Raw genomic sequence first — 24,448 nt, forward strand, 5'->3', positions numbered from 1 at the left:
TTCTGCCAGGAAGGGCTGAGACCAGCCCTGAACATTTTTCCCTGCGTTTCCCACGCCCCAGCGGGGCAGACGCACCCCCTAATCCCATTTCAATCCCATCCCAGTCCATCCCAGTGCTCCCAGTCCATCCCAGCGCTGCCTCCACGTGCCTCTCCGTCCTCACCGCGCATGCGCAGCCCCCGCCCAGCCCTTCCCGCCACGCACGCGCGGGCTATACCACCCTTCTACAGCCAAGGGGGGAGCCAGGCAGGACTCACTCCTCTCTCACGCGTCCTGCGTGGATCTTGGTCTTTTATATAAGCAACCACTCGTGATTTTATCGCGTTTGTTCTTTTTCGGCGTTTCGGGCTGCGGCGAGGCTGCGGCAACAGGCCCGGGGGGGGAGGTGGGGTGGTACGTGCCGCGCGCAGGGGGCGGGGTCAGCGCCGCCGCTGCGTCTCTCCAGCCCCGGCGCCGCCGCCGCCATGAGGTGGGAGCGGGGCTGCGGCCGCTGCTCGGGGGATAATGGGGGTCGGGAGGCACCGGGGAGGGCAGGAGGAGAGCGGGGGAGTGTTCTCAGAACGGGGGCGGCGGCCGGGCAGTGCGGGATGACGGCCCCGGGCGCTGTGAGGCGGCCGCGGCCTCCTGAGGCCTGGCAGGAAGATGGCGGAGGGGCGCCATGGCCGCGCTGAGGGGCCGGGGGGGCGTGAGTGGGGTCTGGGGGGGCTGAGCGGGGTGGGGGCGCTGGTCTGGGGCACTGCGGACCTTGGATGCGCCCCTTGAAGCAGCTCGGGGTGTTTGGGGAACTGGGGCCGGGAACCTGAGGGGGGTGAGGAGGGGTCTGAGGGGCGGGGGGGAAGGGTCCCTGAGGGGTGTGAGGGTCCGTGAGGGGCGATGCGGGACCCTGAGGTGGTGAGGGGTATCCTGAGGGTGGGTGAGCTTCTCTTGGTGGTGGTGAGGACCCTTCCAGAGGGGTGCGGGTCCCTAAAGGGGGTTTAGGGGTCCCTGAGGGGCTGTGGGGTCCCGCGGTGGGTGCCGACCCTCCTGATCCGTGTCCATTTCCCTCCCAGTATGCTCCGGCTCCAGAAGAGGCTGGCCTCCAGCGTCCTGCGCTGCGGGAAGAAGAAGGTGTGGCTCGATCCCAACGAGACCAATGAGATCGCCAATGCCAACTCCCGTACGTGAGGGGCTCTGTGGGAAAGGGATCCTCCACGAGGGTGGGAACAGAGGTTTGGGGGAGCTCGGTAAAGTCATCGAGTCTGGGAAAGGTCTCCCAAAAGTATTTGGTTCAAGAATTGGTTTAGGTGAAATTCAGCAAATTCTTTGCAGGTTAAAGTGGGGATTTCAGGATTTGAACCGTGAGGTGCCTGGTGGTTCTGAGTAATCAGTGAGGGAATTGTTGGAGGTTCGGTGGGAGAAACAGGAGGGAACACAGGGCTGTGAGGGGGGTGGAGACAGGGGTCTGGGGAGGGGGAGAACAGGACTGTGAGGAGGGGTAAGGGTTTTGAGGAGGGGGCGAACAGGGCCCTGTGAGGAGGGAGGGGCAGCACAGGGCTCTGAGGAGGGCACTGCCTGCTCCGTGGTGTTGGGTTCTGTCCCTGCCCCGGGGTCGGGGCTGGCCTGGCAGCCACAGGAGGTGCTGGGTGCTCTTGCAGGGCAGCAGATCCGGAAGCTGATCAAGGATGGGCTGATCATCCGCAAGCCCGTGACCGTGCACTCGCGGGCCCGCTGCAGGAAGAACACGCTGGCCCGCAGGAAGGGCCGGCACATGGGCATCGGTGAGGGGGCATGCACGGCTGGGAGTGCCCTGGGAACGGGGAATGCACAGCTGGGAGAGCCCCTGGGAAGGGGGAATGCACAGCTGGGAGTGCCCTGGGAACGGGGAATGCACAGCTGGGAGAGCCCCAGGAATGGGGAATGCACAGCTGGGAGAGCCCCTGGGAACGGGGAATGCACAGCTGGGAGTGCCCCTGGGAACGGGGAATGCACGGCTGGGAGTGCACTGGGAAGGGGGAATGCACAGCTGGGAGAGCCCCGGGAACGGGGAATGCACAGCTGGGAGAGCCCCTCTGAGTGGGGAATGCACAGCTGGGAGAGCCCCTAGGAACGGGGAATGCACAGCTGGGAGAGCCCCTGGGAGCGGGGAATGCACAGCTGGGAGAGCCCCTGGGAACGGGGAATGCACAGCTGGGAGTGCACTGGGAAGGGGGAATGCACAGCTGGGAGAGCCCCTGGGAACGGGGAATGCACAGCTGGGAGAGCCCCGGGAATGGGGAATGCACAGCTGGGAGTGCCCCTGGGAATGGTGGAACTGAGTGCCCCAACCTCCTGGGAATGGAGAAATCCACATCAGGGATGTGGATTTCTCCACATCCCCATGCCCCTGTGAATGGGGGAATACACATCTGGGAGTGCTGCATCCCCCTGGGAATGGGGGGATCGAGTGCCCAGTCCCCCTGGGAATGGGGGGATCGAGTGCCCAGTCCCCCTGGGAATGGGGGGATCGAGTGCCCCATCCCCCTGGGAATGGGGGGAATTCCCCACCTCCCACAGCTGCTGCTCCCTCCCCCTGGGGAATTGGGGTATCACTTCCCGGGTTTGGGACACAGGAAACCCCTGGCTTGTGTCCCTGGTTGTTTCTTTAAGCTGAAGGGGAGGCTGGAAAGCTTTGGGCTGGCTGTGGGGTTGAGCTGGCAGGAATTCGGGCTCCTCCTCACCCCGTTCCCCCACTCCAGGTAAGAGGAAGGGCACGGCCAACGCCCGCATGCCCGAGAAGGTCACCTGGATGCGGCGCATGCGGATCCTGCGGCGGCTGCTGCGGCGCTACCGCGAGTCCAAGAAGATCGACCGCCACATGTGAGTGCTGTGTGTGCCCCCAGGGCCCGCTGTGCCACCTGCCCTGGGCAGTCCCAGCCCTCCCATTCCCTGGGCAACCCCGGCCATTCCCAGCCCTCCCTGGGCAGCCCCAGCCATTCCCTGGGCAACCCCGGCCATTCCCAGCCCTCCCATTCCCTGGGCAAATCCAGCCACACCCAGCCCTCCCTGGGCAGCCCCGGCCATTCCCTGGGCAACCCGGCCATTCCCAGCCCTCTCTGGGCAATCCCAGCCTTGGGAAGGCAGGTTAGGGTCAGGGTCAGGGTTAGGGTCAGGCTTAGGCACAGCACACGGCCAGTCCTCCCAGTATGGGCCAGACCAGTCCTTGGACAGGTCCAGTTCTGCCAGGAAGGGCTGGGACGAGCCCTGAATCCTTGGCCCTTCCCACACCACCAGTGGGGTGGGGACATCCCCTAATCCCAGTGCTCCCATCCCAGTGCTCCCAGTCTATCCCAGTGGGGTGTTGATGTCCCCGGCCCTCTGTGCCCCGCAGGTACCACAGCCTGTACCTGAAGGTCAAGGGTAACGTGTTCAAGAACAAGCGGATCCTCATGGAGCACATCCACAAGCTGAAGGCCGACAAAGCCCGCAAGAAGCTCCTGGCGTAAGTCCTGCTCCAGGCAGGGGGGGTTGTCAGGGATAATTCACCCCCCTGTGGGGCATTCCAGGGGGTTCTGGGAGGAATCCATCCCAAACGGGGCAGGGCTGGCTGGCAGCAGGGAAATGTGGGGTCCGGTGGGGTTTGGGGTTTCACCGAGGTGGGAGCTGGGAGATTCCTGATCAGCTGGAGTGGGTGAATGATTGAGCAGGGGAGGGGAGGGATTGCAAAATCCTGCTGTGTCCTCATGGGGGGAAAAGCTGAATCTCATCACTCTGGGATTCAGCAGAGACACGTGACCCCAAACAGCTGCTCCTTGGATGGAGTGAATGGAAATCCCCAGGAAATCCCGGGATCCAGCGGGGTGGTGTGGGACAGCAGGGCCCAGGGACAGGGGACAGGGTGGTGTGGGGTTGTTCATGGTGCTGTGGGGCCGTTCTGGGGTTGTTCTGGGTGTTGCGGGGTTGTTCTGGGTAGTGTGGGGCCGTTGTGGGGTTGTTTTGGGTGGTGTGGGGTTGTTTTGGGTGGTGTGGGGTTGTTCTGGGTGTTGTGTTGCGGGGTTGTTCTGGGCGGTGTGGGGTTGTTCTGGGTGGTGTGGGGCCGTTCTGGGGTTGTTCTGGGTGTTGTGTTGTGGGGTTGTTCTGGGTGGTGTGGGACCGTTCTGGGGTTGTTCTGGGCGGTGTGGGGTTGTTCTGGGCGGTGTGTGTCTCTTGTGGGTTCCTCACGGCCCCGACCCCGCAGGGACCAGGCGGAGGCGCGGCGCTCCAAGACCAAGGAGGCGCGGAAGCGCCGGGAGGAGCGGCTGCAGGCCAAGAAGGAGGAGATCATCAAAACCCTGTCCAAGGAGGAGGAGGCCAAGAAGTGACCTGGGGCTGTGCCCTGCCCCGAGCGTGTTCCATCCCCAGGCCTCCAATAAAACATCCCGGACTCTTCCCGCCGAGTCTCCGTGTCTGCAGCAGGGAGGGAACGGGAATTGCTGGGGATCCCTGAGCGGGACCCTTCCCACAGTCCCGGGCCCAGGGGATCCCCTGAGCCCCCCAAAGGCTCAGGAAGGAGCTGGGGCGCTGGAGCTCGCACTAGGGAACCCCCAGAGCTGAGTGCAGACCCTCCAAACTCCCCCTTGTCAGCCCCATCCCACACTGGGAATGGCTGGACAGACAGACAGACACAGCCTGGATGGGCTTTGCCTCTCACCTGGGGGGGTTCAGTGAGCTGGGGAGGGTCCCCCCCACCCCTGAAATGGAGCTGAGACCCTCCCAGCTGATCACATGAGGGGTCTGTGTGACACCCCCAGTGTGTGTGACACCCCCTGTGTGTGTGACCCCCTGTGTGCCCCCCATGTCCTGTCCCAGTGTTACAATGAGGGGGGACAGCACCCATAGACCCTCCCCTCCCCTAAATCTGACACCCATGTGGGGGACACAGCACCCACCCTGAGGGACTCTGCAAACGCCTTTTTTTACCCCAAAGGAGCCAAATCTGGCAGAAATTCAAGGGGTTAAAGGGGGGTGGTGACAGGACACACAAGGGGGGGTTCTTGGCTGGGACAAAGGGACTGGGGGAGCCTCTGGTGTCCCCCCCCAATTGTATTGACAGCAAACGGTGCCCCTCCCTCCCCAGTGTTTACTGTCAACACCCCAAACTGGTCCCAACTGGGCCAAACTGGGCCCAGCCCCGCTCCCATCACCCCTCCCCGTGCCTATAAAAGTGGGGGTGGGGCCGCCCACCTGTCCCTCTCTGCTGTCACCCTCTGCTCGCGGGGTGTCCCCCCTGCTCCCCCCACCCACCATGCTCTTCTGGCACGGCCAGCCCGACCACTACTGGTCCAGCCCTGGGGACATGTACCCCCTGCCCAGTTCTGGGGTGCTCAGGTACCCCCCAAATCCGCTGGGTTCGGGGAAACTGAGGCACGGCCGAGCTCCCACCCTTTCCGGGGGGTGTTTTCCCGCAGGGACCCCCCGGTCCTGCCCTACCTGAAGCAGGAGGAGCCCAACGGCATCTCCACATCGCAGCCGCAGCTCCCGGCCTTCCAGTACGTCCTGTGTGCCCCGACCTCCCCGGCCGTGCGGCACCACGAGGAGACCCTCACCTACCTCAACCAGGGTGAGTCTGGGGGCTCCGGGGAGGAGGGACCCCCCTGCTGAGGGCTCAGCTCCCGCTCCCGGCCCCCTCCCCAGGGCAGTCGTACGAGATCCGCATGATGGGAACGGCCCGGGGGGACCCGGCCGAGGGCCACAGGATGGTCAAGGTGAGCGGGGTGGGGACGCGGGGGAGCCCCCGGGCAAAGCTCTGCGCTCAAGTCCCGGTTCAGTCCCAGGCCGGACCCAGTTTTGCCCCAGTCCAGCCTCATCTGAGCCCCAGTTCAGCCTCATTTCAGCCCCTGTCCAATCCCAGTCCAGCCCCTGTTCTACCCTAGTCCAGTCCCAGTCCTGCCCCAGTCCAGCCCAAATTTTGCCCCAGTTCAGCCCCGTCTCAGCCTCAGTTCTGCACCAGTTCAGCCCCAGTGTAGCCCCAGTTCAGCCTCCTTTCAGCCCCAGTTCAGTCCTAGCTCTGCCCCAGTTCAACACCAGTCTAGCCCAAGCTCAGCCCCAGTTCAGTCCCAGCTGCGCCCCAGATCAGCTCCAGTTCTACCCCCAGTCCAGACCCAATTTTGCCCCACTCCAGCCCTCAGTTTTGCCCCACTGTATCCCCAGTTCAGCCTCCTTTCAGCCCCAGTCCAGTCCTAGCTCTGCCCCAGTTCAGCTCCAGTCTAGCCCCAGCTCAGCCCCAGTCCAAGCCCAGCTCAGCCCCAGCCCAGCCCCGTGCCCGGCGGGCCGTGGCTCAGGCCGTGCCCCTGCCCAGAGCGTGGTCCGGGTGGTTTTCCACGACCGGCGCCTCCAGTACTCGGAGCAGCAGCAGCTCGAGGGCTGGCGCTGGAGCCGCCCGGGCGACCGGATCCTGGAAATCGGTGGGTGCCGGGGCTGGGGGGGTCCCGGGGGGGCTGCAGGGGCCGCGCTGACCCTGCTCCCGCAGACATCCCGCTCTCCGTCGGGATCCTGGAACCCCAAATCCACCCCACGCTGCTCAACACGGTGGAATTCCTCTGGGACCCCTCCCGACGCACATCCGTGTTCGTGCAGGTGGGAGCCAGGCCTGGCCGCGGTTTTGGGGGGGCTCGGGGGGGTCCTGGTGCCCAGTCCCGACCCCACTGCCCCCTCCCCACCCCAGGTTCACTGCATCAGCACCGAGTTCACGCTGCGGAAGAACGGGGGGGAGAAGGGGGTTCCCTTCCGCATCCAGATCGACACCTTCGGGGCGGGGGGCAAGGGGGACCCCCCCGAGCACCTGCACTCCGCCAGCTGCCTGGTCAAGGTGTTCAAGGTACCGGGGAGGGGGGGGGGGGAAACCAGTGCTCCCAGTGCTCCCAGTGCCCCCCGACTACTGGGAGATCCAGCTCTGGGCTGGGGGGGTGGGTGCATGGCAGGGTCTGGACACCCCGAGGGTCCGGGTGCCCGCGGAGGTTCCGGGGGGTCCCGGGGCCGCCCTCACCCCCCGGCACAGCCCAAGGGGGCCGATAGGAAGCAGAAGACGGACCGGGAGAAGGTGGAGAAGCAGCCGGCGGCGGAGCGGGAGAAATTCCAGCCGGCCTACGAGAGCACCGTGCTGGCCGAGGTGGGGTCCGGCCCTGGCACCCCCCGTGGGCCGAGGGCACCCCCTGGACCCTGCACCCATCACCCCCCTTCCTCCTCAGTGCCCCCCGTGGCCGGACGTGCTGGGTGCCCCCCACAGCCCCCCGGGCACCCCGGGGCTGCCGTCCCCGCACCCCTTCAAGCTGCTGAGCCCCGAGAGGTGAGCGGGGACCCCGGAACCCCCTTTCCCCACTGCTGGGGTCCCCCTCTTAGCCCACCGTCCCCGCAGGGTGTGCGTGTCACCCGCCTGCGCTGCCGAGGGCCCCGCGGAGAGTCCTGGCGAGGTGAGGGAGCCGCCGGTGCAGCCCCAGAGCCTCCCCCGGCCCCCCAGGAGGGGCTGAGGTTGTGCCCGCTGGGGTCGTGCCCCGCTGAGCCCCCGCTGAGCCCCCACAGGCGCTGAGCCCCTGCGCATCCCCCCTGGAGACGCAGCAGTGGCTGCTCCGCCGCCGCTTCTCCGCCTGCGCCCGCGTCTTCGCCAACTTCAGCGGTGAGAGCCCGGGCGGGCCGGGGGACAAAGCCGGGTCCCCCTCCTGCCGCCCCCTGAGCCCCCCTGTCCGCAGGCGCGGATCTCCTGAAGCTCTCCCGCCGGGACCTGATCCAGATCTGCGGAGCCCCCGACGGGATCCGCCTCTGCCACGCCCTGGCGGGCAGGTGAGGCTCCCGCGCCCCCAGTGCCGCTTTTTGGGGACCCCCGGGAGGCTCCGTGGGGCCCGGCCCCATCCTGCGCCCCCGCCAGAGCCTTCTGTGCCCCCTCAGGTGCCCGCGGCCCCGGCTGACCCTGTACGTGGCGCGGGAGCCCGGCGGGGCTGAGAGTGCGGAGGATGCGGGATCAGGTGAGGAGGGGCTCAGGTGTGCGGGGAGAGGCTCAGGTATGAGGGGAGGGGGCTCAGGTGTGCGGGGAGGGGCTCAGGTGTGCGGCAGCGCGGGGATGGCGGGTGGGCACTCAGCCCCATCCCATCCCATCCCATCCCATCCCATCCCATCCCATCCCATCCCATCCCATCCCTCCCCTCTCCAGGGCTGTACCAGGAGCTGCACCTGGAGCAGCTGACGGTGTCCGAGCTCACCGGGAAGTTGGCGGAGCTGCTGGGGCTGCCCCCGGGGCAGATCCTGCGGCTCTCCCGGCAGGGACCCGCCGGCATCCACGTCCTCGTCAGCGACGCGGTGAGGACACGGGGACAGCCGGGGAGGGGAGAGAGGGACAGACCCCGCATCCCCTCGGGGTCCCCAGTGCTGCAGCAGGAGGGTCCCACCCCCTCCGAGCCCCCCTGAGCTCCCCCCCTGCCCCGCAGATGATCAGGAACCTCCAGGACGAGACGAGTTTCGTGGTGGCGATCGGCAAAGGTACCGCGGTGGCCGCGGGCGGGCGGGGCCGGCCAGGGGGACATCGGTGGCCCCGGCTGAGCCGCGTCCCCTCCCCGCAGCCCCCGGCCCCGAGGGCTTCCAGCTGCTGCTGCGGTAGGAGCCGGCCCCTGGCAAGGGACGGAGAGAGGAGCCCGGGGCTGGCGCAGCCCCCCGAGCCCGCCCGAGGGGACGGGACCCGTCCTGTCCCCCCCGTCCTTCTCCGTGTTTGCATTAAAGGACCGCGGGAGCGGCCCCGAGCACGGCCTCGTCCCTGCGGCACCCGCGGGGGTTTGGGGTGCCCAGGGTGGATTTGGGGTGCGGGGACAGTCGCTCGTCCCCAGCAGGGGACACCCGGCTCAGGCCGGTCGGGACGGGGCTGTTCAAACACCGGATCCTGCCCGGAGCCCCCTCGGGCAGAGGCGGCGGAGCGGGACCGGGACGTCCTTGGGAGAGAATTCCTGGGGCAAAGAACGGCTTTGGGATAAACAGAGCGGGGAGGACCGGGAGGAGCTGGGACAGCCCCGGAGCGGAGCTGCCATCACAGACACGGGGACGAGGGGAGGACACGGGGCCCTGGACCCATCGCTGGAGGGGACAAGGGAACATCTGAGACCCTCCCAAAACCACTCCATGGGGATCCAGAGTGCCACCAGCCCTTTCCCGACTGTCCCCTCTGTCCCCACAGACACCAGGGCCACCTTAACCCCGTTACATTCCCTCCCAGCTCACGGCACTGTCACACCCGCAGTGCCAAGACAAGCCCAGACCAGACATTTCAAGGACATTTTCCAGCTCTCTCTGTCCCCAGGCCAGGGGAGGGGTCCAGCTCCTGTGTCCAGCCCCTCGGACCGGGCAGACCCCCGAGTTAAAACGTGTCAAAGCCCCCGAGGGAAGGGGCCAGGGCTGGGATTGCACAGAGGAGGGGGCTCACCCCGGGGTCGCAGCCCTTGGGGACCCCCGGGTGGGCTCAGCTGCACCTCTGGGGACAGAGATGAAGCACAAAGAGCCCCGAGTGTGGCACTGCTGGCCCAGGGTGACATTCCCAGCCTGGGACAGGGATGGGTGGGAGTAGGGGATGGATTTCCCCCATCCCTTAAAAAATCAGCTCCAGATTTCCGTGTGAGGTCAGTCAGAGCCTCGGGGCAGGGACAGGGACCAGGAGGTGATGGGACACTGGTGGCACTCCAGGATGGGTCCTTGCAGGGACAGGGGAGAACAAAGGGCTGGGAGGGAATGGACTGAGCTGGAATTGAGGAGGAAAAGCAGCTTCTCCTGGATTTTCTCCATAGTTTTGGCCCCACATCCCCCAGGCTGCAGCACAGGAGCCTCGGCGAGGCTTTGGCACAGAGGGAGGGCAGAAAGCTTGACCTGGATGCCAGAAAAGAAAGCAAAAAGGAACAAACCCCCCCAAAACACCCCCAGGCCCATCAAACACACAAACCTTCACCAGAAAAAGCCAAAATGTTTTAGGATATTTTCCAGGACGCTGTAGCCAAGAACCTTATACTGATCCCAACCCACCCTATCTTGCAAAAAAGCCCCAAAATTACCCCAAAACCCACAGCAGCAGCAGCCAGCCATGAACAACAGAGAGACAACCAAACAGAAATACAAAAAGTCAATTACAGAGATGTGAAAAAACAGGAATTTGTTGGTTGGAAACAAGCCCTGTGACAGCACTTCCCACCTGCCCCATCCTCACCCTGCCACAGAACTGGGACAGAAGGTGCTGCAGCCTCTCCAAGGCCCAGGAAATTCTCTTTTTTGGGTTCCACTGGATCTGCTCAGGATCTGCTCACTGGATCCTCCTGCTGGAGGACCTTCTGCCCCAGAAGGTCCCAGGCTGTTCCCTGGAGAGGTCCCTGCTCCTGTTGGGAGCCCAGGGGCAGCAGGAAGGTTCTGGAAGGCAGATCCAGGCTCCAGCAATCTCTGCTGGGAGGTGGGGTCAGCCCAGCCTCTGCTCCACGGCTGGGGGACACAGCCAGGGAGGATTCCAAGGACAGGGAACAGCTCAGGGGTGAAGCTGAAGGAGCTGCCCCAGCCGAGGCTGGAGAAGGGATCTGGCTTGGAAAGGGGATGGGATCCTCAGCCAGGGCTGGCTCTGTGCTGGAGCTGTCCCAGAGCCCCCCGAGAAAGCCCAGGGTGGAGCAATCCCTCCAAATTCTGGGCACTGAGCCCCAGATCCCAGCCAGGAAGATCCCAGGAAAAGGAGAGGGCTCGGAGCATCCCGGGCTGGGGAAGGAGTCCTGGATGAGCTCCGAGGTCCTTCCACCCCAAAACCCACCCCTGACTCCATGCAAACACCCAGAGCTCCCCCTCAGGAGCTGCCCCATGCAGGAGGTGGGTTTTGCTCCACCCAGTGACTCCCCCAGCGAGACACAGCTTGGAAAATGGTGTTTATTGGTATTTATAAATATAAACATCAGGAAGAGTCCATTTGAAGACGGATAATTGACTTAAAAGGACACTGTCAAGAAGTTTGAGCTACCTTAATGCTGTCACCCTGGTCTGCAAACAGAAAATAAATTGCTTTGGGTTCTGTGTTCAGGAGTTTTGCAGGAAAACTCTGCTCTGTTACAAAGGGATCAGCCAGCCAAAACCCCGCTCTTCGCTCTCCCCTGCCACAGTAGGAACTAAACAAAAGGGGTTTGTTTTTTTTATTTTCCCAGAGTTGTGCAAATCCTGTGATTGCTGGGTGACCCCTCGCCCGTCCAGTCTGTCACCACCATCTTCTGCCACCCTGACACCTGGAGAAAGTTCTGGAAATGAAGGCGCCCGAGGAGAGGGGGAGAATCCACAGCGCTAAAGAGGATTTGAATAAATATAAGGGATTAAAAGCCATCTACAGGAGGGCATTGACAGTATCCTTTTAACCACAGCAGCCTGGAGCTGCTCCCAGCAGGGTGAGCACAGACTGGGGGAGATGAAGGGGAGCAGCTCCAGGGGCACCTGGGACCCTCCTGCTGGGAACAGCTCACTGTCCTTGGAATTCCTGGTGGGAAAATCCCCCTGCCCAGCCCCTAAAGCAGCCACTCCTGGTGCTGCAGCTGCTCCTTCCCCACCAGGAGGTTCCTCAGCACCCAGGGGAGCCGAAGCCCTCGGTGCAGGGAGGCTCCAGCCCCGAGCTCCCCGCACGGACAGCGGGAACGACGGACACGGACCCACGGACCTGCCCAGCCCTGCCCCCTTCGACCCTTGGGATCTGCCCAGCAGTTCCACCCTGGAATTTCATCAGTCTGGGCTCCCCTGGAGCCTGAAACACCCCAAAAAAGCAGCCCCCAACCCCCCCACCCCTCCCCCAGAGCTGGGCCTGGCACACCCAAAGCCCATCCAGGGCTCCCTGCAGGGCACCACACTTACCTGGGCAGGTGGGGAGGGCAGGGAGTGAGGGAGGATCCCAGCCCTGCTCCATCAGGGAATCCTTAATTCTTCATCAGGGCAACAAGCAAAAAGCTCTACTTGGCTTTTCCTTGGGGGAGGGATGGAGGGAAAGGACAGGAGGAGGGAACTCACAGTCCTTGGGACACGGACTGGAACTTTCTCCCTGTGCTGAGAATTACAGATTTGTACAGATATTCTTCCCTATCCTTGTCATTGGGATAAAACCTGGATTTGGGATAAGTTTGGACACTCAATCTCTGATCACACAGCCTGGGGTGCAGCTCCCTGTGCTCCTTTAAAATCTTCCTGACAGCTCATCACAGTCTCAGGCTTCTCCTGGGAAAAAAATTCCTTATGGATTTGTGGCTTTGGGCTGGGAAATCTCAAGAAATGACTGAATTTGGGAAAAAAAAAAAAAAAAAAAAAGGAAAAAGGAGGATTTGGGGAGGGTAAAATATGTGGAATTCGAAATTCCAAGCTCTATCACAACAATCTGGGAAGCCTCTGAAATGGGGAAGATGAGCCTTCATGTGAGCATGCTCAGGTGGGAGCAGGGAAGCACAGGGGAACCCTGGATCCCAGGGAAATCCTGGATCTCAGGGAAATCCTGGACCTCAGGGAAATCCTGGATCCCAGGGAAATCCTGGACCCCAGGGAAATCCTGGATCCCAGGGAAATCCTGGACCCCAGGGAAATCCTGGATCTCAGGGAAATCCTGGACCCCAGGGAAATCCTGGACCCCAGGGAAATCCTGAATCCCAAGGAAATCCTGAATCCCAGGGAAATCCTGGATCCCAAGTAAATCCTGAATCCCAGGGAAATCCTGGACCCCAGGGAAATCCTGAATCCCAGGGAAATCCTGGCTCAGCAGCTGCTGCTCCATTCCCTCACTGACAAACGGACATGGAACCTGTTGGGGTTTTCAGGTTTTGTTGGGGTTCTCAGGATTTGTTGGGGCTCTCAGGTTTTGTTGGGGTTTTCAGGTTTTGTTGGGGTTCTCAGGTTTTGTTGGGGTTCTCAGGGTTTGTTGGGGTTTTTCCTTCTGCACAAAGGGTTAAAGCATGTTCCTCTCCTCTCCCCTCTCCCCACTTCCAAGGATCTCGGTTCCTTTTCCAACCTCACCAGCAGCATCAGTCCCTCCAGGCTGGGAGCCCTCCCCTCCTGGCCAGGGCTATTCCCAGCAATTCCCAGCAGGAATGGTTCAGGATCAGGCCGATCCAGGCCGGGAACAGCCGGCCCAGCTGCAGCTCCATCCCCAGTCCCTCATCCCGCCGGGATCACAGGGGGTGTGTGGGTGGCTGCAGGGCAGCCCAGCCCTGCTCACTGGCCCTGGCAAATGACACTGGGGGCGCTTTTCCTCCAAGGTTCTGGCGTGCCCGGAGCTCCCGGGCGTGGTTCCAGCCCCAGCCTGCGGGAGGAGGCTCCAGGGTCATAGGATGATGCAGCATCTGCAGAAGCGCTGTCGGCTGCCGCCCACCGAGGGCGGGGGGGTCACCGGGGCGAAGTAGGCGTGGACTTTGATGTTGGGCAGGTGGGTCTGCAAGGGAAAACGTTGGGATTTCACCTCAGAACCTCGGGTCCCTGCCCTGCTCATTCCCTCCCGTGGTGGTGTTCACAGGGGTCCCAGGATGAAGGAAGACTCCGTGTTTCAGGAGTTTTAATATATCATTTTCTTTTAATATAATATCTATCATAAAATAATAACTCAGCCTTCTGAAACGTGGAGTCAAGATTCTCATCTCTTCCCATGTAGGGGCTGCCTGCAAATTCCCACACTACCCCTGGGGGGGCACTGGGCCATCCAGGTGTCCTTTGTCCCTTAAGACCTCCTCTCCTGTACCTGCTTGGTGGCTCCCTACCCCTTCCATTAATGGGAACTGGCAGAATTCCCATCCTAGGAAGTGTCCAAGGCCAGGCTGGATGGGGCTTGGAGCAGCCTGGGGTACTGGAAGGTCCCTGGTTGGGCTTTCCCAACCCAAAGCACCCAAAGATTCCATCATTTGATGGTGTCACTTTGCAGACCCACATTCTCTTGGCAGGCAAATTGTTATCACTACTCTTCTTTTCCACGTGGAGAAATGGATTCAGGAGGGGATACTGGGAGGGAATTCCTGCCTGTGAGGGGGTGAGGCCCTGGCACAGGGTGCCCAGAGAGGCTGTGGCTGCCTCTGCATCCCTGGAAGTGTCCAGGGCAAGCCAGGATAGTGGAAAGTGTCCAACCCAAACCATTCCACCTTCCCCTGACTGCAAACCCAGCACTGATGTGTCTCACAACTCTTTTGGGCACGAGCACCAGGAGATGGGAGCTCAACCCTCCCTGTGGATAAACCCTCACTGTGGGTAAACCCTTCCCATCCCAGCTCCTCCCTATGGATAAACCCTTCCCATCCCAGCTCCTCCCTGTGGATAAACCCTCACTGTGGATAAACCCTCCCCATCCCAGCTCCTCCCTATGGATAAACCCTCCCCATCCCAGCTCCTCCCTATGGATAAACCCTTCCCATCCCAGCTCCTCCCTGTGGATAAACCCTCACTGTGGATAAACCCTCCCCATCCCAGCTCCTCCTTATGGACAAACCCTCCCCATCCCAGCTCCTCCCTATGGATAAACCCTCCCCATTCCAGCTCCTCCCTATGGATAAACCCTTCCCATTCCAGCTCCTCCCTATGGATAAACCCTTCCCATTCCAGCTCCTCCCTATGGATAAACCTTTCCCATCCCAGCTCCTCCCTGTGGATAAACCCTCCCCTTGGATGAACCCTCTCTATCCCAGCTCCTCCCTATGGACAAACCCTCCCCTTGGATGAACCCTCTCTATCCCAGCTCCTCCCTGTGGATAAACCCTCCCCTTGGATGAACCCTCTCTATCCCAGCTCCTCCTTATGGATAAACCCTGCCCATCCCAGCTTCTCCCTCCTCCCTACGGATGAACCTTCCCCATCCCAGCTCCTCCTTGTGGATAAATCCTCCCCATCCCAGCTCCTCCCCGTTGATAAACCCTCCCCATGAATGAACCCTCCCCATCCCAGCTCCTCCCTGTGGATAAACCCTCCCCATCCCAGCTCCTCCCTGTGGATAAACCCTCCCCATCCCAGCTCCTCCCTGTGGATAAACCCTCCCCTTGGATAAACCCTCCCGATCCCGGCTCCTCCCCATCCCTGCTCACCCTGAGTCTCTTGATCCCGGCCCGCGTGATCTGCTGGCAGTCGTACAGTTCTATCCTCTCGAGGCTGTGGCAGCTCTTGAGGTGCTCCAGGGAGGCGTCGGTGATCAGGGGGCAGTTGTCCAGCTCGATCACCTCCAGCCGGTCGTGGGCGCAGGCGCCGTTGCCCAGGTGACGGATCCCATCGTCCGTGATCAGCTCGCAGTGGGATAAACTCTGTCCCCAAAGAGAGGGGTTAAATTCTGTCCCCAAAGAGAGGGGTTAAATTCTGTCCCCAAAGAGAGGGGTTAAATTCTGTCCCCAAAGAGAGGGGTTAAACTCTGTCCATAAACACAGGGGATAAACTCTGTCCCCAGACAGAGGGGTTAAACTCTGTCCATAAACAGAGGGGTTAAATTGTCCCCAAACAGAGGGGTTAAACTCTGTCCCTAGACAGAGGGGTTAAATTGTCCCCAGACAGAGGGGTTAAATTCTGTCCCCAGACAGAGGGGTTAAATTGTCCCCAGACAGAGGGGTTAAACTCTGTCCCCAGACAGAGGGGTTAAATTCTGTCCCCAGACAGAGGGGTTACACCCAGCTCCTGACAGCCCAAAACGCAGTAGCCAGAAGCTCGCTGGGGATGGGAGGATGGTCTGTGGCTGGTGGGGCTGGGCTGGGCTGTGCTTGCTCTTGGGTTCTGTGGGTTTCTGAGCAGTGATGGGCTGGAAGGGGAAAACTTCCAGCTGGAGGGGGGAATTCCTGCCTGGGAGGATGGGGAGGAGAAACCGTGGCTGCCCCTGGATCCCTGAAGTGTTCAAGGCCAGGTTGGGCAGAGCTTGGAGCACCTGGGGGAGTGGAAGTGTTCCTGCCCATGGGAACAGGTCCCTTCCATGGCTCCAGGGGAATGCAGACCTCCAGGGTGGCACAGAAATTCCAGCACAGCCGAGCTATGCAAGGACCCACCTTTGGGACACCTGGGAAGGGCCCTGGCCCAGGTGCAAGAAGCAGCAGGAACACGATGGTCCCCCCTTGGTGTGGATTTTCAGGGGGATTCACCTGGCAAGTCCTCGAGGAGGAAGCAGGGCCTGAGGCAGGAGCTGAACTGGCTTTCCTGAGGGATGACTGTGCTGCAGAACCCACATCCCCACACCTCCCAGGACAGCATCCCTCCTGGCACAACCTCAGGGCTGACAGAGACCAAATTCCCAGAGTTTCAGCCCCAAAGGCTTCCCAGAGGCACTGCAGCTCCTGGCTGCCCTGCAGGTTCCTCTCCCACAGACAGACAGACTGACAGCTCCTGTGCAGGCAGATCCCACTTGGAATTCTGCTCCTGGGAGAATCCCCACAACCCTTTTCCTGTGGGGGCCTGGGCTAAGAGGTTCCTCAGGGTCAGGTTTGCAGCAGAATCCAGCTGTGAAGTCAGGGAGTGTTTCAAATCCCTCTGTTTGGAGAAAGGAAATGCTGAAGTGTCCCTTGGGATACTCACCAGGACCTGCAGCCGTGGACAGTGTATGGAGAGCTGGATTAGTGTGCTGTCTGTAATCTGCAAAAGAAGGAAAAGCCCTTTCATGCTGGTGCTGGGCACAAGGATTTGGGGTTTTTTTTGCCTTTCTACCAAAGCAAAACTGCAGGATTTTCCCTATTCCATGAGATTTCCCCTCAGGAATCCTCATGGAAATAAATCACCTCCTGCCCTTGGAGAACTGGGGTGCAGAGGCATCACTGGATTGTTTTTAACTTCCTTAGGGAGCTGAAATCAGCTCCCAAATGTGCCTCTGGAAGGACCAGGAGGGCTCAGATTCCCTCTGAACACCCTATGGATTGCCCAGTTCCTGGTTTTCCTCAGCAAGAAGGAATCCCTACAAAGATTCCCAATCCCAAACCCCCACAGGAGCTGCCTGGGATGGGTCTGTGCCCTGGCTCAGCTTTGCTCTCCCTTTTTAGGGTTCATTCCCAATCCCTTCCTGCTGGGCTGGTGCCATTCCTTCTTTATATCCCAAATTTCTGCCCAGGACACGGCGTCCAGCTGTTCCCAGGAATCCCAATCCCATTCCCTTTGTCTCTACTTGGAGGTTTTTTCATGGAATTTTGAGTCAATTCCACCCTTTTCCCTGGAAATGCTTCAGCCCAGGTTGATTTCAATCCCCTAAAATCATTGCTGTTTCACCATTTTCCCCCTGGTTTTCCAGATCAGGAGGAACTCCCATTATTTTTAGCAAGATAAGATTTTTCTCTGGGGTTTTCCCCACAAAAATCTGGGTTTTTCTCTCACAAATCCATTATTTGACCCAGGACCCCTCACTATTAAATATTTCTTATTTACAGCAGCATTCCCACAAAATCCAAAACCTCATTCCCAACATTTTCCTCTCCAAATCCAGCCACTCTTCCCACTCAGGATTTCACATTAAGTTCTGATTTGGAGAAAATCTCTTAATTTTCCACCAATTTTCCACACTGCTGCAAGAGAGGTGGCATTCCTACCTGGACACACTCTTCCAGATCCATTTTTTCAAGCTCATGGCAATTCTAGGAATAAAGAAAATTCCAAACAACCATGGTGAGTGTGAAGTCCAGACAGCAAATATAAATATATAAAAATTAGAAATAGAATAAATATAACAGAAATACATTATGCTGTAAATATAAATAATATATTAAATTTAAAAATTCTAAATGCAAATACAGGAACAATAAATAGAAATATAAGCACACAATCAAATATAAAAATCAAAATTAAATATAAATATATATATTATAAAAGGATAAATAAGAGTAAATATATATTTATATAAATATAATTATAAATATAAATATACCACCACAAAGATAGCTTGCTTTAAAAATTAAGGGGTTTCTCCATGAAATATCACAACTGGAAGGAAAGCATACAAAGTTTCTGAAGGATAATAAAGGAAATTTCACTCATTTAAGCTTTTTTTTAATCATGGAGGGTAAAGGGAGGTAAATTTAGACAAACCAGTAAAGTTTATAACTAAAATATTTAACGTTTCCTGTGGCTTGGATGCAAATCCTCCCAGGTGTGCGAGCCAGGACGATGGCAAAGATCCCATCAAACCCAATTTTTGGGCCTTAAGCTTCCACCCAAATTCCAAGTTTTCCCAAAGCTCCTGGGGCATTTTTTTTTGCCATGAAAAGGAAGGAAAAGCAGGAGGGGAAGGAGGAGGAGGAGGAGGAGGAGCAGGGCTCTTACCCTGGCCAGGGTGGTGAAGCCCACGTCGGTCAGCTGGGAACACCTCGCCACTTCCAATATTCTGCAGGACACGAGGAAAGAACCGTGGGGGAGCCCCCAGAGCCCAGGAGAGGGCTGGGAATGACCTCAGGAGACCCCCCCAGTCCCACCCCCTGCCCAGGGGACACGGGGATGTCCCCAGGAAGGGACACTCCACGTCCTCATGGAGCTGCTCCGGGATCTGGGAAGGAATTCTGATGTTGGAGCTCTTTCCATGCTGGACACACATGGGAAGCTCGTTTGCCTCAGGAGAAATCCTGCTCCAAGCCAGAAGCTCTGCTGTGGAGTTCTGGAATTGCAGATTTTCTGTGCTGACAGACTCTGACTGCCAGGAGAGCACTGCATTGGACCTGAGGCAGTGCAGAAGATTCCAGAATTGACTGAGAGCACTGGGAATATGGTGTGGAGTTGGTTACCAGTGTGTAACATCACAGGGCGGGAAATCAGAGTTTGGGGTTTTAGAATATAGCAATAAATATGAGGTTTTAGGGTGGAGATTGGTTCTTCTTCACCTTCTTCCTCATGGGTTTGGGTGGTATTTTGTAACTGGACAGAAAAGTCCACAGTGCAGACTCTGAGTGATCAGTTATTGGGTTAAAAGGGAAAATAATTTAGGTGTCATTTCTTAATGGGATAGTTTAGCCTTAAAAGGCCTTGTAACAAAAGAGTGTTGGCCACTTTTGTGCCTGGTTAATGAAAGCCTGCAGAACTCACTGCTGTGAGACTGGAACATTGATAATAAATAATAAACACCTGAGTCTGAACATAAACCATCATCTCAAGTGCCTTCAATCCTGATCCCAACAGAGGTAGAAAAAGAAGCTGAAAATTGGCATTCCTCCCCTGGAATTTGGAGTGGGATTTGTCCTGGTTGAGTTTCTGCTCCTCATCCTGGCACCTCTGGAAAGGTTCACCCAATCCCAAACCCTTCTGTGGGCACCACGCTGGCAGCTCTTTTAAACCCCAAGAATTTGTGGACAACCCAAAAATCACAACCACCCTGTTCCAAACAGCTGGGAAAAAAAGCTCAGAAGGGCAAAACCTTTGGGGGTGAAATGGCTCAGAGAGCACCTGGAGCCTGTGCTGGGTGTTCCACGGGGGCAGCGCTGGCAGAACTCACCGGAGGCGCGGGCAGTTCTGTCCCAGGGCGTTGAGGATGGCGTCGGTGATGTTGGAGCAGCCAGAAGCACACAGGGACTGCAGCTTGTGGCAGCCCCTGCAGATGGTGATCAGCCCATCATCTGTGATTTGCTGCCAGGGAAAGCACAGCTGGCTCAGCCCAGGTAGGATTTGCCTCACCCAGTTCCAAATTCCGGCTCTTTTTGGCCCAAAACATGTTAGGGAAATGTTTCACCCCAAAATTGTTATGGAGAAGCAGCAGAGGGAGGATAAACCTTGCTGGACTTGGGAATGTCAGGGAAGGGATTGGGAGGGAAATGTTCTGGAGATGGACCCAGCCAGGGATGGGGGAAGGTGCTGGGAGTCCTGTCAGGCTTGGTATTCCTGCTTGGAAAGACTCAGGGGGTCTGTCCATCCCATCCCTGGACACAGGGGGTCTGTCCATCCCTGTCCCTGGACACAGGGAGTCTGTCCATCCCGTCCCTGGACACAGGGAGTCTGTCCATCCCTGTCCCTGACACAGGGGTCTGTCCATCCCTGTCCCTGGACACAGGGGGTCTGTCCATCCCTGTCCCTGACACAGGGAGTCTGTCCATCCCTGTCCCTGACACAGGGAGTCTGTCCATCCCATCCCTGGACACAGGGAGTCTGTCCATCCCTGTCCCTGGACACAGGGGGTCTGTCCATCCCTGTCCCTGGACACAGGGGGTCTGTCCATCCCATCCCTGGACACAGGGAGTCTGTCCATCCCATCCCTGGACACAGGGAGTCTGTCCATCCCTGTCCCTGACACAGGGGTCTGTCCATCCCTGTCCCTGGACACAGGGGGTCTGTCCATCCCATCCCTGGACACAGGGGGTCTGTCCATCCCATCCCTGGACACAGGGGGTCTGTCCATCCCTGTCCCTGGACACAGGGGGTCTGTCCATCCCATCCCTGGACACAGGGAGTCTGTCCATCCCTGTCCCTGGACACAGGGAGTCTGTCCATCCCTGTCCCTGACACAGGGGGTCTGTCCATCCCATCCCTAGACACAGGGGGTCTGTCCATCCCATCCCTGGACACAGGGGGTCTGTCCATCCCTGTCCCTGGACACAGGGGGTCTGTCCATCCCATCCCTGACACAGGGAGTCTGTCCATCACTGTCCCTGGACACAGGGGGTCTGTCCATCCCATCCCTGGACACAGGGGGCCTGTCCATCCCTGTCCCTGGACACAGGGGGTCTGTCCATCCCATCCCTGACACAGGGAGTCTGTCCATCACTGTCCCTGGACACAGGGGGTCTGTCCATCCCTGTCCCTGGACACAGGGGGTCTGTCCATCCCATCCCTGACACAGGGGGTCTGTCCATCCCTGTCCCTGACACAGGGAGTCTGTCCATCCCATCCCTAGACACAGGGGTCTGTCCATCCCATCCCTGGACACAGGGGGTCTGTCCATCCCTGTCCCTCACACAGGGGGTCTGTCCATCCCTGTCCCTGACACAGGGGGTCTGTCCATCCCTGTCCCTGACACAGGGGGTCTGTCCATCCCGTCCCTGGACACAGGGGGTCTGTCCATCCCTGTCCCTAACACAGGGGGTCTGTCCATCCCTGTCCCTGGACACAGGGGGTCTGTCCATCCCTGTCCCTGGACACAGGGGGTCTGTCCATCCCATCCCTGGACACAGGGAGTCTGTCCATCCCATTCCCTGGGCACAGGGGGTCTGTCCATCCCTGTCCCTGGACACAGGGAGTCTGTCCATCCCTGTCCCTGGACACAGGGAGTCTGTCCATCCCTGTCCCTGGACACAGGGGGTCTGTCCATCCCATCCCTGGACACAGGGGGTCTGTCCATCCCATCCCTGGACACAGGGGGTCTGTCCATCCCTGTCCCTGGACACAGGGGGTCTGTCCATCCCTGTCCCTGGACACAGGGGGTCTGTCCATCCCTCCTGGACACAGGGGTCGTCTCTGCCGACACAGGGGTCTGTCCATCCCTGTCCCTGACACAGGGGGTCTGTCCATCCCTGTCCCTGGACACAGGGGGTCTGTCCATCCCTGTTCCTGGACACAGGGGGTCTGTCCATCCTTGTCCCTGACACAGGGGGTCTGTCCATCCCATCCCTGGACACAGGGGGTCTGTCCATCCCATCCCTGGACACAGGGGGTCTGTCCATCCCTGTCCCTGGACACAGGGGGTCTGTCCATCCCTGTCCCTGACACAGGGGTCTGTCCATCCCTGTCCCTGGACACAGGGGGTCTGTCCATCCCTGTCCCTGGACACAGGGGGTCTGTCCATCCCTGTTCCTGGACACAGGGGGTCTGTCCATCCCTGTTCCTGGACACAGGGGGTCTGTCCATCCCTGTCCCTGGACACAGGGAGTCTGTCCATCCCTGTCCCTGGACACAGGGGGTCTGTCCATCCCATCCCTGGACACAGGGGTCTGTCCATCCCTGTCCCTGACACAGGGGTCTGTCCATCCCTGTTCCTGGACACAGGGGGTCTGTCCATCCCATCCCTGGACACAGGGGTCTGTCCATCCCTGTCCCTGACACAGGGGTCTGTCCATCCCTGTCCCTGGACACAGGGGGTCTGTCCATCCCTGTCCCTGGACACAGGGGGTCTGTCCATCCCATCCCTGGACACAGGGGGTCTGTCCATCCCTGTCCCTGACACAGGGGGTCTGTCCATCCCATCCCTGGACACAGGGGGTCTGTCCATCCCTGTCCCTGGACACAGGGAGTCTGTCCATCCCATCCCTGGACACAGGGGGTCTGTCCATCCCTGTCCCTGGACACAGGAGGTCTGTCCATCCCTGTCCCTGGACACAGGGAGTCTGTCCATCCCTGTCCCTGGACACAGGGGGTCTGTCCATCCCTGTCCCTGCACACAGGGGGTCTGTCCATCCCTGTCCCTGGACACAGGAAGTCTGTCCATCCCTGTCCCTGCACACAGGGGGTCTGTCCATCCCTGTCCCTGGACACAGGGGGTCTGTCCATCCCTGTCCCTGGACACAGGGGGTCTGTCCATCCCTGTCCCTGGACATGGGGAATCCATCCAATCCCATCCCTGGACATGGGGAGTCTCCAATCCCACCCCTGGACACAGAGGGTCTGTCCATCCCTGTTCCTGTGTCAGACTGTAATGACACAGACAGAGAGCCCATGCCAAAAATGTGTATTTATGCAAAACAAACCTATTTTTTGGCATAAACCCACATTTTTGGCACTGCAGAGCTGGTTGAGCACCCTGTGTGCACAGGAGAAGTGCCTGTGTAGGCTCAGTTCTGCAGGGAGACCAGAGGAGAGGCCTGGCAGAACCAGCCCAGCCTGATGGGAAGGATTTCTCCAGCTCATCCCACAGACAAGCTCAGAGGGAAGAGAGAAACACCCCTGACACTGCAAAGCTGTGGGGCTCAGTGCCCCTGAAGTGCCACCAAGGAGCTGCTGGTGGCAAGTGCCCCGTGGGCAGGGGGATGGAGCACATTCCACGAGGGAACCCTGGCAGTGCCACTCACCAGGCAGGTCTGCAGGTTCAGGGTCACCAGCTCGGGACAGTGGGCACCAATGAACTTGAGGGCCTCGTCCTCCAGCTGGAAGGGAAACCACAGGGATGGGAACTGGGAGCACTGGGATGCTGGAATTGAAGCTGGGACAGCAGGGAATGGGGATTTCCTCTAGGGAGGAGGGAAATGCAGCACAGGAGCAGCAGCACCAGGAGTGTTCCTGTTTTTTACCCCATCAGGAGCAGAGCCAACAGAGGAAAGGACTGCCATGGCACCCCCCGAGCCCAGATCTGGCCATGGATCACAGTGACCTCCTCCAAAGGATCAGTGGGAAAAGGAAAATTGGGATAAAAAGATTCTCCAGCTCCACAAGTGATTTATTCCCTGTCCCACTCCTGGGGGCTGTTGAAGAACTTCCACGCCAGCACCTGACCTCCAACACCGTGAGGATTTTGGAGAAGGGAATCACCCAAACCCCTGAATTTCCATGCCCACGCCCTGAGGAGCAGCAGGACAGCCCAGCTGTGCCCACTGCCACTTTTCCAGCTGTACCTGGGTGCAGCCCTTGAGGGACAGGGCCCGGAGCCCCCCGCAGCCCCGCACCAGCGCCTGGATCCCATCCTTGGTCACTTGGTCACACCAGGAGATGATGAGCTGTTCCAGCAGCGGGCATCCCTCGCTGGGGACACAGGGACACACATGGAAAGCCTCAGGAGAAATCCTGCTCCAAGCCAGAAGCTCTGCTGTTCCCATTTCTGGGAGCCACAGAGCAGCCCCACGGCCAGCACAGCTCCAGAGGGAGGCTCTGCAGGGAATGCTGGCTTGGCTGGAGGATCTCAGAGGACTTTTCCAGCTTTAATGGTTCTACAATTCCATGGAAAACCCCTGCTGCCAGCTCCTACCTGAGTGCTTTCAGGGACAGGTTGGTTATGGAGGTGCAGGAAGCCAAATCCAGGTGCCTGAGTTTGGAGCAGAACTTGCTGAGGTTGGTGCAGGTGCTGGAAGAGACACAGGGGGACAACTCCTGCAATGGATTCATGCCAGGCCACAGAAATCCCATGGGATGGGCAGGCTGGGCTGAGGGTGGAACCTGGCAAAGGTGCCCAGAGCAGCTGTGGCTGCCCCTGGATCCCTGGCAGTGTCCCAGGCCAGGCTGGACAGGGCTTGGAGCAGCCTGGGATGGTGGGAGGTGTCCCTGCCATGGCAGGGGTGGGAATGGATGGATTTAAAGTCCTTCCAACCCAAAGCATTCCATGATTCCATGGAAAACCTTCCCCACCGCCAGGCCTGGCTTTTTTTGGCACCCAGGGAAGAGCTGGACTCACACGTCCGTGATCTTGGTACAACCATTGAGGTTCAACACTTCGATGTTCCTGCAGTTCTGGGCAAAGGTCCTGCAGGGAGGGACAGGGAAAACATTGGATCTGTCAGGCAATGGAATTCCAGGGAACACCTCAGAATAAAATTTTACAAACCTGATGAAAGAAGAAAACAGAAAATCAACAAGGAAATCAAGAAGAAAATCATGACAATCAAAAGAATCAAGAAAGAAGGAAGGAATCAAGAAAATCAGGATGAAAATCAGGATGAAAATCAGGATT

General features: G+C 59.3%; 4 protein-coding genes across 26 annotated transcripts in view; 3 read left to right on the forward strand and 1 right to left on the reverse strand.

Moving 5' to 3' along the window:
* The window catches only part of LOC127060839 (plexin domain-containing protein 1-like), a 4,632-nt gene extending 4,613 nt beyond the window's left edge, over nucleotides 1–19 (forward strand). The window contains exon 5 of the mRNA XM_050985519.1: nucleotides 10–19. Coding sequence (XP_050841476.1) covers nucleotides 10–19 — 10 coding nt within the window. The remainder of the gene's footprint in view (nucleotides 1–9) is intronic.
* Nucleotides 20–326: 307 nt separating this feature from the next.
* RPL19 (ribosomal protein L19) lies at nucleotides 327–4,383 on the forward strand. Its single transcript, XM_050985833.1, has 6 exons — nucleotides 327–469; nucleotides 1,050–1,156; nucleotides 1,635–1,757; nucleotides 2,715–2,835; nucleotides 3,347–3,457; nucleotides 4,193–4,383. Exons 1-6 carry the CDS (start codon nucleotides 465–467, stop codon nucleotides 4,314–4,316), a joined length of 591 nt encoding a protein of 196 aa, XP_050841790.1. The 5' UTR covers nucleotides 327–464; the 3' UTR covers nucleotides 4,317–4,383.
* Nucleotides 4,384–4,953: 570 nt separating this feature from the next.
* On the forward strand, nucleotides 4,954–12,277 carry LOC103821764 (transcription factor CP2-like protein 1; the record flags this gene model as incomplete). Its single annotated transcript, XM_050985520.1, has 13 exons — nucleotides 4,954–5,554; nucleotides 5,629–5,699; nucleotides 6,293–6,398; nucleotides 6,464–6,570; nucleotides 6,659–6,811; nucleotides 6,992–7,102; nucleotides 7,182–7,279; nucleotides 7,349–7,403; nucleotides 7,513–7,606; nucleotides 7,680–7,770; nucleotides 7,876–7,952; nucleotides 8,138–8,283; nucleotides 8,412–12,277. Coding segments are annotated over 13 exons (2,247 nt in total), but the record flags the coding sequence as incomplete, so codon positions are not given.
* FBXL20 (F-box and leucine rich repeat protein 20) overlaps nucleotides 10,847–24,448 on the reverse strand; it is a 41,081-nt gene continuing 27,479 nt past the window's right edge. For 7 of the 23 annotated variants that reach the window (XM_050985819.1, XM_050985822.1, XM_050985821.1 and 4 more), the window contains 11 exons: nucleotides 24,173–24,241; nucleotides 23,750–23,845; nucleotides 23,400–23,526; nucleotides 22,860–22,934; nucleotides 19,361–19,491; nucleotides 18,202–18,262; nucleotides 17,472–17,516; nucleotides 16,474–16,530; nucleotides 15,012–15,224; nucleotides 12,530–13,381; nucleotides 10,847–12,439 (listed from right to left, as the gene is read on the reverse strand). In XM_050985819.1, the coding sequence (XP_050841776.1) occupies nucleotides 13,274–13,381; nucleotides 15,012–15,224; nucleotides 16,474–16,530; nucleotides 17,472–17,516; nucleotides 18,202–18,262; nucleotides 19,361–19,491; nucleotides 22,860–22,934; nucleotides 23,400–23,526; nucleotides 23,750–23,845; nucleotides 24,173–24,241 (982 nt within the window). In that variant the 3' untranslated portion in view covers nucleotides 10,847–12,439; nucleotides 12,530–13,273. Of the gene's footprint in view, nucleotides 13,382–15,011; nucleotides 15,225–16,473; nucleotides 16,531–17,471; nucleotides 17,517–18,201; nucleotides 18,263–19,360; nucleotides 19,492–22,859; nucleotides 22,935–23,399; nucleotides 23,527–23,749; nucleotides 23,846–24,172; nucleotides 24,242–24,448 lie in introns of all 23 variants that reach the window. The other 16 variants (XM_050985815.1, XM_050985811.1, XM_050985812.1 and 13 more) reach the window with 16 other exon arrangements.

Source organism: Serinus canaria, chromosome 27 (genome assembly GCF_022539315.1).
Source record: "Serinus canaria isolate serCan28SL12 chromosome 27, serCan2020, whole genome shotgun sequence".
Taxonomy (NCBI): Eukaryota; Metazoa; Chordata; class Aves; order Passeriformes; family Fringillidae; genus Serinus; species Serinus canaria.